Source organism: Panthera leo, chromosome A3 (assembly GCF_018350215.1).
Source record: "Panthera leo isolate Ple1 chromosome A3, P.leo_Ple1_pat1.1, whole genome shotgun sequence".
In the NCBI taxonomy this organism is placed as follows: domain Eukaryota; kingdom Metazoa; phylum Chordata; class Mammalia; order Carnivora; family Felidae; genus Panthera; species Panthera leo.
The window spans coordinates 114,015,582-114,031,954 of NC_056681.1; the positions used below are offsets into that span (position 1 = coordinate 114,015,582).

The window sequence follows — 16,373 nt, forward strand, 5'->3', positions numbered from 1 at the left end:
CTCATTTTACATATTAAATTTCATCTTTTTTTTGATACAATATCCAGTTTTAAGTTTGATTTATCAGAAGGGTCTGAATTACTAGATCATTTTAAGATTATTTATGGCATGGTACTCTGGTGAATTTATGTTCTGGGCTGCCCCAGAGGCCTAATTTTTAATTTTGAGGAATATAGCATGCTTCATAGGAATTTTCTGTTCCCAGTGTGGCAGGCATCTGAGGTGGGAAATAATAATCCCATAGATTTTATTACAAAAGAAAACAAAACATAAAAACTGTATTATTAACCTCACAAGTAGGTAGATCAGTGGCTTTGCCATATTTTACTAGGAGTTCTAATCAACTATGTTCTTGTTATGTGCTGATTAAAGTCAAGGAAAAGCTTAGACCCAGAGGTAATTTTAGATGTAATGAAAAGAACTGATGAAAATTTTGAATTACTATTTTAATATAACTGTGTAATATATGAAAGTGCTAAGTAGTCATTACATGTGTTATTGCTTTGTCTGGTATGTAAAAAGCTACTTTTTTCTTCTTTTTTTAAGATAAAAATGAGGGAAATTATTATGTGGTGCTTCTGTCTCTTGCCAAAGCGTGTAGTTTTTTGTTACTGAGTGGAGTCTCACAGAATAAGGATATACATTAATATATTTGTTTTACTATATTTTGAAATCTCTTTAGTTTACGGAGAACTATGGAAGACAGGAATGTTTGAACGCATGTCTCTGCAGACAGATGAAGACGAACACAGTATTGAAATGCATTTGCCTTATACAGCTAAAGCCATGGAAAGGTATACTGATTAATATAAGAAATCCCAGAGAAATCATAAATATTAATTTCTTTGGAATTATTTTCACTGGGTAAAATAATATTTAGGATAAGGAGATATAAAAAATTTTTTTTGTTGTTTGATGGGCGCCTGGCTGGCTCAGTTGGTAGAGCATGTGCCTCTTGATCTTGGAGTTGTGAGTCTGAGTCCCACACTGGGTGTAGAGATTACTTAAAAATAAAAAGTCCTAAAAAAGTTTTTTTGTTCTTTGAAATGATATAAAAATTTGCGATAGATTTTCCTTTTGTGGATTGAAGTTGGTTTTGACTAGTTTGCCTATAAAGGCTGACCATATGAATTGATAACGGTTGTTTTATTGGGTGATAATATTTTAAAAACCTGTGTGTGTGTGTGTGTGTGTGTGTGTGTGTGTGTGTGTGTGTATTGATCTGCCTGTTATTTTATTCATTAGACATTTATCTCAGAATAACAGTTACATTCTTTTATGCTGTAAGTAAGTAATCACACAATTTTAGATTTGGAAATTACATAGAAGGTCATTTATTTCAGTCTTATTCAAAGTACATGAATATCTTTTAAAATATGTGTGACAGATTATTATTTGGGACTCCTAAAGGTCTTCCAGTGATAGGATGTACACAAAACTACTAAGTAGAATGAGGACAAGGACAGTATCTATTTTATTCTTCACTTGTATCCCAGTGCGTAGTGCAATGCCCATTACATAGTCATTAATGTATTTTGTAAAAAGAAAAATTTTTTAAAGAGCTTTCTTTCTTCTTTTAGGGCAGTATTCAAATTAGAAAGTCTTCCTTTTGTAGGTCACATTTCTCTAATTTTTCAACTGTTTCCTGTATATGGATTTAATATTCCGTACATAGTTTCACTAGTTCTAAATATGGTGAGATTATTCCTTCTGGATCTTGTCCCTATATTCTCTTAGTAAAATACAGGGTATATATATATATAGGTTTTCAGTAAATGTTTTTTTGATTAAATGATCAATGTAACCCGAGATCACATTAACATTATTCATGCTGATATGGCTTACATACTATTGGCTAATACACTTGTGGTCAGCTAAAACCCAAGTCTTTTTCATACAGTTAAATTGAATTATTTTCTCTCTTGTACTTTTGGGGTTTCCTTTCAACCCTCAGTTACTACTGTTTAATTTTTTCTTGTTGGTTTTAGTCTATTATGGCAGTCTTTTTGGATCATTTCCACTCTTAATTCTGTTATCAAAGTATTATTTAACTTCTCTCAGTCTTATGTTATCCACATCTATACACAGTGATAACTATGATGAATTGTGTATACCTGAAGAAGTTTCCAAAAATCAGTGTGATAATAAATTATAAAGAATATAATTTTAGGTTAATTGTGTTTTACTACATTCTAATTCTTCAGAAATTGTTAAACCAATGTATGCTGTTTATTTCTCAGAATGCTAGTATAATCAGAACACTCCATTCTTCAGTTACATAGAATAAGAGAAAACTTTTATTATTTCCTGAAATGTTTGCATATTTTGTTATGAAAAAATATATTTTAGACCTGGTAAATTTCAACACACTAGAACCAGTACAATTAAAGCCAACAATATCCTTAAGGAAGTTTTAACAAAATAACATTTTTTGTTGTTATTTCAAAAGTAAAATGTGTAATATTGAAAATTTAGGAAAATAGAAACTTAAAATCAACAAAAATTCTTTTTAATAATTCCCCTTCTATTAAATGGTGTTAAATAACCACTATTAAATATATCACTTCTCAAGAGACCTTCCCTCTCTCCCAGATTACATTTGCATCTCTGATACTGACTAGTACCTAGAAGGTACCTAGTGCTTTTCCTTTATAGCCTTTGGTGCACTCACTGTGTATATTAGTTATGTGTTACTGCACAAGATATTGCTCCAAAACTTAGAGGCTGAAAATCACAACTATTTTATTGCTCATAATTTTTAGGTCAAGAATTTAGGCAGGGGACACCTTGCTCTGGTCCATGAAGAGTTGACTGAGGTAACCTGAATGGGGTTAGAGGATCCAAGATGGCCTTAGTGCTGGTTTTTAGTTGTTAGTTGACCTCATTTGTTCTCTAGGTAGCTGGTTCATTCATCAACCAGGGCTTTTCTCTCTTCTTGGCTTCTGTCTAGAAGGATAGCCTGGATTTGTTTACATGGTGATTTTGGTAGCAAGAGAACAAAAACAAAAGTTTCTCAGCCTGTTAAGGGCTAGGTCTGAAACTACATGGCATTATTTTTATCACAGTCTCTTTTTTAAAGCAGAACACAATGTCAGCCAAGATTTAAAGGAAGGAGAAATAGATTCCGCCTCTTTTTTTTTTTTTTTTTAAATTCTAGTTAGTTAACATATAGTATAATATTGGTTTCAGGATTAGAAATAGATGATCAATACTTTTCTTGATGAGAAAAGTAGCACGTGTATACAGGAATAGGAAGAATTGTTGGCAGCCATCTTTGCAGATGGATTACCACAGTTCTTCTGGTGGGCAATTCAGTGTTTATCCAACATGCAGTATTCAGCCCTCTTAAGATGCCCAGAAATCTCATTCATTTATACCCTCAGGTTCAAAGTCTGTTGCCTTATGATCTGCATGAGGTTAAGATGTGGATGAGGCTTTCTGGGTACAGCTCCTCTTGATTTGGGTACCTGTGAACTAAGAAGACAAGTTTTACTCCATTCCCACCCTGCCATACACTCAGTATACAATTTTGAGACAGGAACACTTAATCACAATAGAGCCTCCTAGTGGAGAGTGAAAGAATGGCAGCCTCTGACCCAAAGCATTTCTGGAATCTGATCAGGGAACAGAGAATGTTCTTTGATTATGGCTTGTTTCTGGCTTCTGGTTGCAGCTTCATAATTCCTTATTTTTCTCAGCTCTTAGCTTGCTCCTTTGGGCTCTTGGCTGTACTCACTAACTCATTTTTATTTCTCCGTAAGAAATGGGCCTTGTTTACACCCAAGTAGCCATTTCAGTCGGCTTCATGTATGTGACAGTTTGAAAACCTAAAGGCCTCTCTCTTTTCATTTGGAACAGTGTTTGTTTTAGTCCAAACGGATAGAACTCCATTAAATACTGTGGGTTTTCTATTTATCAGTTTATAAGTGCATTCCATTAGACAAAAATTGCATCCACAGTTCTTTCAGTGACAGGACTCTCTCTACTTTGGATCCCAAGTTAGGGTCCTGTAAGGTTCTTAGAAGCCCTTTTGCCTATCTAAGAGAGTATTTAAGCCTTACCTTACTAAGTCTTTCTGTTTTGGGGGCTCATTCAGTTAACTGTCCAACTCTTGATCTCAGCTCAGGTTCTGATCTCACAGTTTGTGAGATCTAGGCCTGCATTGGACACTGTGCTGACAGTGTGGAGCCTGCTTGGGATTCTCTCTTTCTCCTTCACTCTCTGCCCCTCTGCTGCTTACTCTCACTCTTTCTCAAAATAAGTAAACTTAAAAAAAGTCTTTTTGTGGTCTTAATAAAAGGTTTTACAGATGAATTTTTGATTTGATGATTGTGAGCCCATGATTTATTGGCAGCACTCTGGATTTGTTCTTTGTCTTTATGTTGTTTCTTTGACAGTCTCTTGCTATCTGTAGAGGCTAGTGATGAGAAACAGCTATTTTCCGACTAGGCAGCTCCTGCTTAGAAATCTTTCGCTTAAATTCTGCATGTAACTCTTTAGCTCATGTTATTCTTCTTTTACCTTCTCACACTTGGCTATAGAGAAACCAGTGACACTTTGAATCTTTTGCCTGGAAATCTTCTTAGCTAGATCTACGTGTTCACTAGGTATATTTTTAATGTTCTAAGTTACTACTTGGAATTGTGTGTAATTATGCTAATTGTTCTGACAGTAAATAATACGGGCCCCTTTTCTCCTGGTCTTGCATAGCAGTTTCCTTACTGCTCTTCCAGTTTACTGTCTTCTTCCTGCCCTTTCAGATTCTGCCTGCCTCTGTGTCCTCAAAGCCAGTGTTTTAGGTTTTCTGTTCCAGTAGTAACCTTTTTAAGCACCATTGTTCGTCTCACTTACCTATTGTATATAGCATAACAAATCACCTCAAAGTGCCTTTGTTTTTGTTTTTGTTTTTTTTTTTGCTTATGACCCTGAACTAGAAATTTGGTCAGGGGTGAGTGCTGGCAGCTCGTCTCTGTTTCATCTGCTGCCAGTTGAAGCAGGCTGATGTAGGCTGAAGGCTCTAAGATGCCTTCACTTGTTGTCTGGGGCTGTGATGCTGGTTGTCTGCTGAGGCAGCTTGGTTCTCGTCTTCGTGATCTCCCATCTCCACCTGTTGTCACTTGCCCTTCAGGGCCTCTCTCTTCCCATGGTGTCCTCTTGCAGGATAGCCTTGGACTATTATGAAGTTCATGGCAGTTCAGGGCAGCCAGAAAGCAGGCTAGAATTGTTCAGGCCTTGTAATATCTAGGCTTGGAACTGGCACAGTGTCAGGCCATATTCTACTCATTCAAGCAAGTTTCAAGGCTAGGTTCAAGGGGAGGGAGAAAGAGACTCTACTTTTCATGGGAGGAGTGGCATGAGCATTCAGAAGTGGGAGGAATTTTCAGGGATGTTACCTAAAGGCAGCCTACCATAGTACCACTGCAGTTAAATAGCTCTTTTGGTGATTACCTGTTTGTCGCCTATCGCTGGTAATTCCCCAGTCTTCTCTGTGCCTGAGGGCAGCTTGTCTTCACCTTCCGTGCCCAGCTCGGTACCTGGTACACAAAAGGATTTCTGTAATTAATTGTTAAGTGAATTAATAATGATCTTCCCATTTGCAATACTTTCATTAAATAGTTTTCCCAAAATGAGGTGAGATGTTCTTTTTTATTAGCTGCTTTTCATATCATGACCATATTTCCATGTCATTTTTACTCTTTTTGATTGAGTATACATAGACTTTGTAGTATATGTTTATGTAATAGTTTAATCAATTGACCATTTAATTTCCTAACTTTTCTTTCATTTTTTTCACTGTAATCATTACAGATTTTTAAAAATTAAATACCTAAGGTGTTACTTATAATTCTGTGTATTATCTTAAACAGATTTAAAAAACAATACTCATTTCAACTTTTAAAATAATAATGAGTAGTGTAAAGGAGAAAACATGATATGACCCATAATCTCCTTGCTTGGTTTGATCCTGTTGACATTAAAAAAATACTTGTACAGTACCGTACTTGGCTTCAAAATGTAAACAGCATCAAAAAGAATAAAATGAACAGTTAAAGCCTCCCTGCTTCTCCTCAACCAATGTTGATTAGTAGTAGAAATTGTTATGCATATGCTAACAATATATGTATGCATATATGTTTGTGTATATATATATTATATATATAAGATTTACATACATATTTATTTGTGTGAATAAAACCTGCAAACGAGATAATATCTTAGGTACTTTATTTTGATCCTTTTTTCCATGTATTATCTTTACTATTGAAATTCATAATAATTTTTATATTGCTAATAATTGTATTCAGACAGTTAATTTAGGATATGTAGAAATGATCCATTTTGAAAAAATTGAGTTGACTCTGAAAATTAACAGCACTGGATCTCAGCTCTTCTTTTTTTTCCATTTTATTTTACTTGTTCAGTTACATTTAATGTCTTTCCACCCCCCCCCCCCCCACATTCTTTCTGTGTCATACTCATGTACTGTTTGTTTGCAGTTTAAAATTTTAATTGATTTTTTTGGCAATTTATATACAGTAAAATGTACTCTTTAAGGCACAGAATTCTGTGAGTATTGACAAATGCAGAGTTGTATATATCCACCACAGTCCAGATATAAAACAATTCCTCTGCCTCAGTTGCACAATTTTTTGTTCAGAGAAATGTGCAGAGTAAATAGAATGCTTTAGTAACTTTGAAAGTGTTCCATTGAGAAATATGGCACTCTAAAACCATTCATGTTCATTATAAAAATAGTCATCATTATTATCTTAGCCATTTACTACTTTTTGTTACTGCCAATATTTTGGAACATAGACAACTTGAAAGTACAGTACAATGTACTTAAATCTGTCCCATCTTCTGCTTTAGGTTCTAGTCAGTCTTATAAATTCAGTGTGGTTAGGATTTGATAACTCTTGAAGTGCTTAGACTATTATAAAAAAAACCAGCAACTTGATTTTGTGTAGTTTACCCAGATATTTAAGCTGAAGTCTTGTAATTCTTATGTTTGTCCATATTGATTATATGTTTGAGTTTCTTGAGTGAGAACACTATCCGATGGCTTGGTTTGGTATTAAACACTATTAACTGAACAATTTTCTCTGTTCTTAATGTCTTGCATTAGTGTACATTTGTTACAGTTGATGAAGAAATATTGATACATTATTAATACCTAAGTCCATAGCTTAATTAGGGTTCCCTTTTGGTGTTACATAGTTTATTGGTTTTACCAAATACCTAATGTCATGTTATCTACCATTATAGTACCATACAGAATCATTTCATTGTCCTGAAAATCCCCTGTACTCTGCCTGTTCATCCTCTCCCCCTCCACTCCCCCCAACCATGCCCTGGTAACCATTTACCTTTTTACTGTATCCATAGTATATAGTCATATTGTTTTTGGAATGTCATATAATGGAACCATACTATATGCAGCCCAAGTTGGCTTCTTTGATTTAATAATATACTTTCAAGATTCCTCCATGTCTTTTTTTGGCTTGATAGCTTATTTCTTTTTATTGCTGAGAATATTGTGTTCTATGGATGTATCACAGTTTATCCATTCACCTCTTAAAGGATTACTGGTATACTTGGATTAATATCTCTCACATGTGTTACTGCTGTCTACTTATTGCCCTTGTTTTTTATTTCTTTTTTGCTTTCTGTTAATGTTTCTGCCTTCTGTGGTTTTAAGTGAGCATTTTATGATTCCATTTTTTACCCCTCTAAGCATACCAGTTATAGTACTTTTTTTTTAACCTTTGGTGGGTGCTCTAAAGTTTGCAAAATACATTTGCAGTGAATCCAAGTGCACTTTAAAACAACACTGTACTGTTTCATAGGTAGTACAAGTATCTTATAACAGTATTTCCTATTTGTCCTTCCTGTCCCTTGTAATACTGCAGTCATTTGTAAGCTATAATTACAGCATGTTGCTACTATTAAGTTTTGAAGGAATTGTTATCTCTTGGATCAATTAAGAATAAGAAAAATACGGGTGCCTGGGTGTCTCAGTTGGTTAAACATCAGACTCTTGGTTTCAGCTCAGGTCATGATCTCACAATGGTGAGATTGAGCCCTGTGTAGGGCTCTGCTCTGACAGTGTGGAGACTACTTAGGATTCTCTCTCTTCCTCTCTCTCTCTCTCTCTGCCCCTTCCCTGCTCATCTGTGCTTTCTGTCTGTCTGTCTGTCTGTCTCTCTCTCTCAAAAATAAGTAAATAAACTTAAAAAAAATAAGAAAAATAAACTGAAATAAACTAAAGATGTTGCTTTATTGCTTTCTTTATTGATGTAGATCTGAGTTTCTGACTTAGATCATTTTCCCTTTTTCTGAAGAACTTTTTAACAGTTGATACCTCTGATTGTATTCTTTAGTACTTGCTATTTTGGGTTGAAAGAAGGAATTCTTTATCACCACCTCAGGAATACACGAGAAACTCCTTTTATGATGTTTGTTTAAATCACAAATTAAGAATAATGTATTTTATATATGGGGAGTAATTTTGTAGGCTAGTAAACAAAACTCATTTTGGCTCCCAAGTGGTGATTGTCCTCCCTTAAGTTTTTCTAGTTAATATGTATAAAAATTTGATTGGTTTTAAAATGGCTTAAGACATTTCTCCTGTCAAGATTTAAAACATTTGGTTATTTTAACATTTAATATGTTAACATTTCAAATGTTATAGAGCTACCTAGCTGTACTAATCTCTGTGGAAAGAATAATGGGAAATAGACAAATAAGCAAACATGGTATATTTTTCTCAGCATATAGCCTGGTAAGAAAGTTAAAAAATGTATATAAATAAATGTAATATAATTCAAAATGTATTAAGTGCAGTTTAGTTTGTGGGATCAGAAAAAGGGGATGTGGGAACAGAGAGATGAAGTTAGGAGAGCACACAGGTTGCTTCATGGCAGAGAGAGCATTTGAGTGGACTTTGAAGATGGCTGAAGTTTTCTCAGAATGGGGCAGAAGGTTTCTGTGGGAAAGGGACTTCTGTAAATACAAAGTACAGGAGTAGGAAAACCCAGGGCTTAAGAATAGAGAGCTACCTGCCTTGGCCTAATGTAGTTGCAGAAGGCTTGCCTAGTAACTGAGATATGTCTATAGATTTTTTTGTTTGGCCTGCAAATTTAGAAAACATTTTCTTATATATATGAATGTTTTTGGTTGGCTCTTAGTCCTGCCACTTCCTGTTATCTTATACCTTATACACCTTTTAACATGTATATAATGCCAGCCTGAAGCTGGAGGCATTTGGGTAAGTGACCTGTAAAGACATACAGTAAGACATACAGTAAGAGGGGCAAGATTAGCTAGTTGGAACAGTGGGTTGGGACCATATTATAGAGGTCATTGAATGTCATTTTAAGATATTTGTATTTTATCCCCTGATTGGTATAGAGCTAGTAAAAGTTGCTTAGCAAAGGGAGGACATGGTTGGAACTTGGAATCATAAGAATATTACTCCTTTTTTTTAAAAGTAAGCTCCATGTCCAGCGTGGGACTTGAACTCTCGACCCTGAGATCAAGAGTCACATGCTGTACCAACTGAGCCAGCCAGGAACCCCGAATACTACTCCTTGATGGTGTGATGGTGAAGGATGGATTAGAGTTGGAAAAGATTGAAAGAAATAGTTTAGTAAAGAAGTCATGGGACTTTGAACTAAGGCAGTGGTGGATGGGGTAGCAAACTGAGCAGATAATAGGAGACATTTGAAGATTAGAATCATAGAACTTGGTAAATGTTTCTGTCTGGAGCAGTAATGTGATTTTAAGAGTGCAAAAGTGAAATGCCTAATTGTATATCATTATCAGAGATGGTAAAGTTAGAAATAGGTATCAGTTTAAGAGAATATAGGGAATAGAAATGTTGACTTGTTCCTAATAAAATACTGAAATTTCTCTATAATTTGGATTGCAAGCTTGGCCAATTTATGATAGGATTATTTTGCTTCAGATGGTTGAGTAGTACCTGAGATATTTTTGCCCATGTAAAAAACCTTTTTTCTTAGTATTCTTATTCAAATGGAAATTAAGAAAGGCCTATATAACCTTTGAAATTTATTTTGATAATCTGATTAGATTTACTTACCTGATGATACAGCAAAGATTTATAATGACTTAAATGTTACTTTTAGTTGTCATTGACAGCTAGCTTACTTCCTCCTTTTCCTTTCTCCTCCTCCTTCCTCGGTTCTTCGGTTCTGCTTGATGTTTTCTGGATCTTTTTAGTTTGTTCTTCCTTTGAGTGAGTCATAGTATTCTTTACAAAGTCTATATCTATGTCTCTGTGGTCTGAAGGTGAATTTGATCAGGAAGAAAAGATGAGAGAAATTATTTTTTTTAGAAGACTCCCTAAACCTCTGCAGTTATGGTTCCTTTATGCCACTTTGCCTTTAACGCAGTTTCAAGAGTTCCACCACCAGTCTCACATTTGAAGACTCACTAGAAGGACTCACAGTTTATTCATGGTTATGGTTTATTGAAAGAGATATGATACACAACAGGACCAGCAGAAGGAAAAGACACATCAGGCAGAATCTGGAGGAATCCAGGTGTATGCTTCCATCATTCTCCTTCTCACAGGGTGGGCTAAATAGAACATGTTTCCTCCGTCAGTTTAACACATGTGCAGTGTTTCTGTCCAGAAAAGCCTGCTCTAAGATTCAAACTCCAGGATTTTGTTTGGGGACTGGTCATGTAGGGACCCCCTGCTTGCATAACTAGCTCCAGCTACTGAGATTCTCTGCTCTCAGAAGGAAAGTACGTGTTTGCCATTATCATTTTGTTTACAATCCAGGCAAGCTGGTACAGTGTCCCAAGTGGTAAAGCAGGCTTAATCACCATAGGGAACATTGTAAAAGCCAAGGGCCAGTCTTTACAAGCAGCCCCTTCTAAAAATTGGAGCAACAGACCGACTAGGTCTATTAACTCTCCTACAAAAGTCCCATTCCTCTTTTCCCAGTTCCAGCCTGCCATAAGTTTCTGACTCATTATTTTAAATGAAATTCTAACCCTCCTTATAGCTTAGGTTTGTATTGGGTCTTAAAATTTTACTTTTCTTCCTGACTGTGGCCCCAGTCAAGGTCGTCAAATATTCCAATATAGATTTTTAGTGCTCTGTGCCATTAAGAATATTGGTGGTATAGTAATATTGTTTGTTTTTAAAGAGAGTGCTCCTCTCTTGGTTCTGGGATTTCAGTTTCTTTTAGTTTGTTACACATCTTGGATGTATTAATTTTCTGCAGCATGGTTTAAGATATAGGACAGAAAAAGAAGGGATAAAACTTAACTCTACATTACTTAAGTGCTCACAAGAGCCCTGTAAGGCAAGTATTATTAAGTCTGTTTTTACTGATGACAAAATTGAGGCTTAGGATAGTTTTAGGTAACCTACTGCAGGTAGCACAGCTTACAAGTGGCAAAGATGGGTTTTCTTTTTTCTTCTTTTAACAGATTTATTGAAAGATGTTTTACATCCTATAAAATTCACTCACTTAAGAGTACAACTCAATGATTTTCAGTAAATTTACAGAGTTGGGCAGTCATTCTCACAATCTAGTTTTAGAATGTTTGCACTACACAAAAAAGAAACCTTGTGTCCCTTTGAGGGCAGTTCTGGCTCCAACTCTCAACCTTATGCAGCCATTTATCTGCTTTGTCTCTATAGAATTTTGCATTTTCTTTTTTTTTTTTTAATGTTTTATTTTTTTATTTTTTAAATTTATTTTTGAGACAGACCATGAGCAGGGGAGGGGCAGAGAGAGAAGGAGACACAGAATCTGAAGCAGCCTCCAGGCTCTGAGCTGTCAGCACAGAGCCCGACGCGGGGTTCGAACTCACAAACCGTGAGATCATGACCTGGGCTGAAGTCGGACGCTTAACTGACTGAGCCACCCAGGCGCCCCAGAATTTTGCATTTTCTAGAAATTTCATGTAAATGGAATCCTACAAGATGTCTTCCGTAGCTATCCTTTTACACTTCGTATACTGTTTTTGAGGTTCACCAATCTTTTAGCATGTATCGCTAGTTCATTCCTTTTTATTGCCAAATAATTATTACATTATATGAATCTGTGATATTTTCTTTATCCATTCACTAGTTGATGGACACTTAGATCAATTCCATTTTTGGCTATTAGGAATAATGTTATAAATAACATCATACAAGTTTTTATGTGAACATATGTTTTCGTTTCTCTTGAATAAGTACTTAGGAATGATATAGCTGGGTCATATAAATCTATGTTTTAACTCTTTCAGAAACTGCCAAACTATTTTGCAGAGTAGCAGCACCATTTTATATGCCAGCAGGAACACGAGGTCTCCAGTTTCTCCCCATACTGGCCAGTATCTGTTATTGTCAGAGTACAATAACATTTTTGATTACAACCATTCTAATAGATATATATAACCTGACTTGGTGTTAATTTGCATATTTCCAGTGACTCATGATATTGAGCAACTCTTCAGTGTGGTTATTAGTCATTTTTATGTCTTCTTTTGTGAAATGTCTGTTCATATATTTTGCTCTAGTTTTAATTTGATAATTTGCCTTCTTACTGAGTTGTGAGAGATTTTACATATTCTAGATACAGATTATTTCACTCTGTTGAAGAGCAAAAGGTTTTGATGAAATAATTTTATCACTTTTTTTCTCGTGTGGATTTTGCTTTTGGTATCATATTTAAGAAATCTTTGTCTAGGAGCACCTGGGTGGCTCAGTCAGTTGAGCATCTGACTTGATTTCAGCTCAGAGTATGATCCCAGTGTTCGGGAATTGAGTCCTGAGTTGGGCTTTGTTCTGAGCATGGAGGCTGCTTGGGATTCTCTCTCTCTCTCTCTCTCTCTCTCTCTCTCTCTCTCTCTCTCTCTCTCTCTCTCCCCCCCCTCCCTCTCCCTCTCCCTCTCCCTCTCCCTCTCCCTCTCTCTCCTTCTTCCCCATTCCCCCATTTGTTCTCTCTCCCTATCTAAAAAAAAAAAAAAAAAAAAAAAAAAAAAAGAAATCTTTGTCTAATTCAGGGTCACAGAGATTTTTCTCTTCTTGAACAGGAATCAGCAAACTATAGCCTGCAGACCACATCTGGCCCACAACTTGTTATTGTAAATGTTTTATTGGAAGATAGCCATCCATACCCACTCATTTACATATGTGGCTGCTTTCTGTTTACAGTGACACTTTGGCAGCTACAGAGATTGTATGGCCCAGAAAATATAAAATATTTACTTTACGGCTCCTTTGAAAAGATTGTTGCTGACCCCTGTTCCAGAAGTGTTCTTAGTTTAGCTCTTAATAGTTATGTTTATTACCCAGTTTGAGTTAATTTTTGTATATAGTATGAGGTAAAGGTCTAATGTACTTTTTTTTCATATGGATATGCAGTGGTTCCAGTACTGTTGTTGAAAACACTATCCTGTTAAGTAATGAGTCATTTTCCGTTTGCTGCTTTTAAGATTTTTTCCTTGTCTTTGGTTTTCCTCAGTTTCATTACAGTGTATCTAGATGGGGATCTCTTTGTGCTTATCATATTTTGGGTTGTTGAGTCTCTTGAAACTGTCGATCAATGTTTTTCATGAAATTTGGAAAGTTTTCAGCCATTATTTCTTTTAAGTCTTTTACTGTACTTTTTGGGACTCTCATTGTATGCATCTAGTGTGTTTGATGTTGTCTACAAGTCTCTAATGCTCTGGTCATTTCCCTTCAATCTTTTTTTTTTTCTCTACAGGTTCAATTATTTGTTTTATCTTTAATTTCACTGATTTTTTATGTAATATTGAATCTGCTTTTCAGACCATCTAGTAAATTTTAATTTCATTTGTTGTACTTTTCAACTCTAAAATTTCCATTTGATTCTTTTATTTTTTATTTAAAAATTTTTAATGTTTATTTATTTTTAAGAGAGTGAGAGAGACAGAGCACGAGCAGGGGAGGGGCAGGGAGAGAGAGAGAGAGACACAGAATCTAAAGCAGGCTCTGGGCTCTGAGCTGTCAGCACAAAGCCAGATGCGGGGCTTGAACCCACAAACCAGGAGATCATGACCTGAGCCGAAGTTGGATGCTTAACTGCTTAACCTACTGAGCCACCCAGGTGCCCCCCCTCCTTTTTAATGTTTATTCTTGAGACAGAGAGAGAGGAGAGAGCGCGCGTGTGAGAGAGCGCATAAGTAGGGGAGGGGCAGAGAGAGAGAGAGGGAGACATAAAGTCGGAAGCAGGCTCCAAGCTGTCAGCACAGAGCCCAACGTAGGGCTTGAACCCACGAACCACAATCATGACTGGAGCTGAAGTCGGACACTTAACTGACTGAGCCACTCAGGCTCCCCTCTATTTAATTCTTTTAAATAGCTTGCATTTCTTTGTTGATATTCATTAATTATTTAGTCATTGCCATATTTTAACTTTTTAAAGCATGGTTTCCTTGATGTTTTGAACGTATTTATAGGAATTGTTTTGAAGTCTTTGCTAAATCTGGTCTCACGTGGATACAGCTTCTATCTATTGGTTACTTTTTTTCCCCCCTGATAATCTGTCACATTGTCCTGTTTCTGTGGCTCATAATTTTTTCTTACAACTGGACTTTTTATATCTTATAGCAGCTTGATTCCAGTTTTAATATAATTTTTTTGATGTTTATTTATGTTTGAGAGAGATAATGAGAGTGAGCACAAGCAGGGAAAGGGCAGAGAGAGGGAGACACAGAATCTGAAGCGGGCTCCAGGTTCTGATCTTTCATCACAGAGCCCAATGTAGGGCTCTAACTCATGAACTGTGAGATCATGACCTGAGCTGAAATTGGACACTTAACTGACTGAGCCACCCAGTCACCCCTTGATTCTGGTTTTATTAAAATTTTCTGCAGGTGGTAGTAGTGGTGGTAGTTGTTTCATTCATTCATTCTTTCATTCATTCATTCATTCATTCACTTTTCATTTGTTTGTTTAAGTAACTTGATTGGCTTTATCTACAGAATTTCTGTCTCCTAAAATGTGCGGCTACGGATTTATCTCCTCAACTTTTTAAAAATTCTTATGAACTTTGGCTTTCTAGAGTTCATTTCTGTGTCTGCATTGCTTAGTGCTTAGTAAATGATTGGTTGGAAGTTGTAATTGAACACCTTGAGCCAGTAAGGCTTTTGTCCTCTGCTGGAGGATTGTGTATATTTTGGGGAGTATGTTCAAAATTTGGGCCATTTTCTAGCTTGCCTCCTTTACTTTCTATTGGGTCTTCTCTGGTCTTCCTGTGTATTCATGCAGATTTCCAGGCAGCCTAGGATGTGGGAGATGTTGGTTTTTCTCAGGTCTCTAATTTGCCTTGGATATGCTCTTAACCTCCTAATTAGCTGGCATTCTGGGGGGAGCTAGGGACCTTAGGGGTCTCCCCTGTACATTTGTGCTTGCTGCCTTCTAGTCACATGGGGTTTTGTGGAGGACATCAATCCTTTCCTCAGAATAAATGAATTTATCTGGTCCCTGCGTGGCTCTCTCCTTTCCAGAATCTCCATGTTAAATTTCTAGGTTTGTGGGTTGCCTCAAGTGGTTCCATAACCTCAGGCTACAAGAGCTGTGGGCTTTTCTGTTTCGTGCTGAGTGTGAGTATTCTGCTCTGTCCTCCAAGTCAAAGTCAGCCCCTTTTAGCAGTGAAGCTGCTGATTTTCATAGGCAGCCTCTGCCATGTTGGTGGATTGGGGCAGGAGGATGGAGGCAGCTCCTGGTAAGATGCCAGACTTCCACTGTTCTTCCCAAGATGTTCACTTATTTTACGCTGATAAACTCTTCTCGTTGTGTTTTTTGCCTTGTTGAATTTCTAGAGCCACAAAATGGTTATTTTTGACAGTTTTATCATTGTTTTCTGAGGGCAAGATTTTGTACTCCTTCACTGGGAAAAACCAACTTGACAACTTGTATTCTAGAGCCTAGGAATATTATATTTCAAAGCCAAATACTCATTTTTCTAATTCATGCTTTGTGAGAAGATAAAACAAGTAATTTTTAAAAGAGAAATGACGAAGAAGTAGATAGACGGATCTTGATTCAAAGCTTAGATTTCTGAGTAGTTTGAGCCTTTTACCTTCGTATAGACTTGCAAGATGAGACCGAGGTTAATTGAATGGTTTGGTGGCTGTATGGAATAGTAGACATGTATTATTTCTTCAGAGTGAGCCAACTACTGTTGATAAACTACTTTTCCTATAGCGTTGCTCACTTCATAATAGTTTCAGAAAATAGATATTGTAATTATGATCATTTGACAGATAAGGTAAAATGCATTTTTAGGTTAGTGATTTACCCACCCTCTCAACTTTTATTATATGATGGAGATGGTACTTGAACCTATTTCTTCTGACTTCTTGTTTTTTAATACTCT

At 36.2% G+C, this 16,373-nt stretch overlaps 1 protein-coding gene across 5 annotated transcripts in view; it reads left to right on the forward strand.

The window, feature by feature from the left end:
* MEMO1 (mediator of cell motility 1) overlaps positions 1 to 16,373 on the forward strand; it is a 125,291-nt gene that overhangs the window by 84,765 nt on the left and 24,153 nt on the right. For 4 of the 5 annotated variants that reach the window (XM_042933308.1, XM_042933307.1, XM_042933303.1 and 1 more), the window contains one exon: positions 683 to 794. The exons of the other annotated variant lie outside the window; for it this stretch is intronic. In XM_042933308.1, coding sequence (XP_042789242.1) covers positions 683 to 794 — 112 coding nt within the window. The remainder of the gene's footprint in view (positions 1 to 682; positions 795 to 16,373) is intronic. 5 annotated transcript variants of the gene reach the window in all.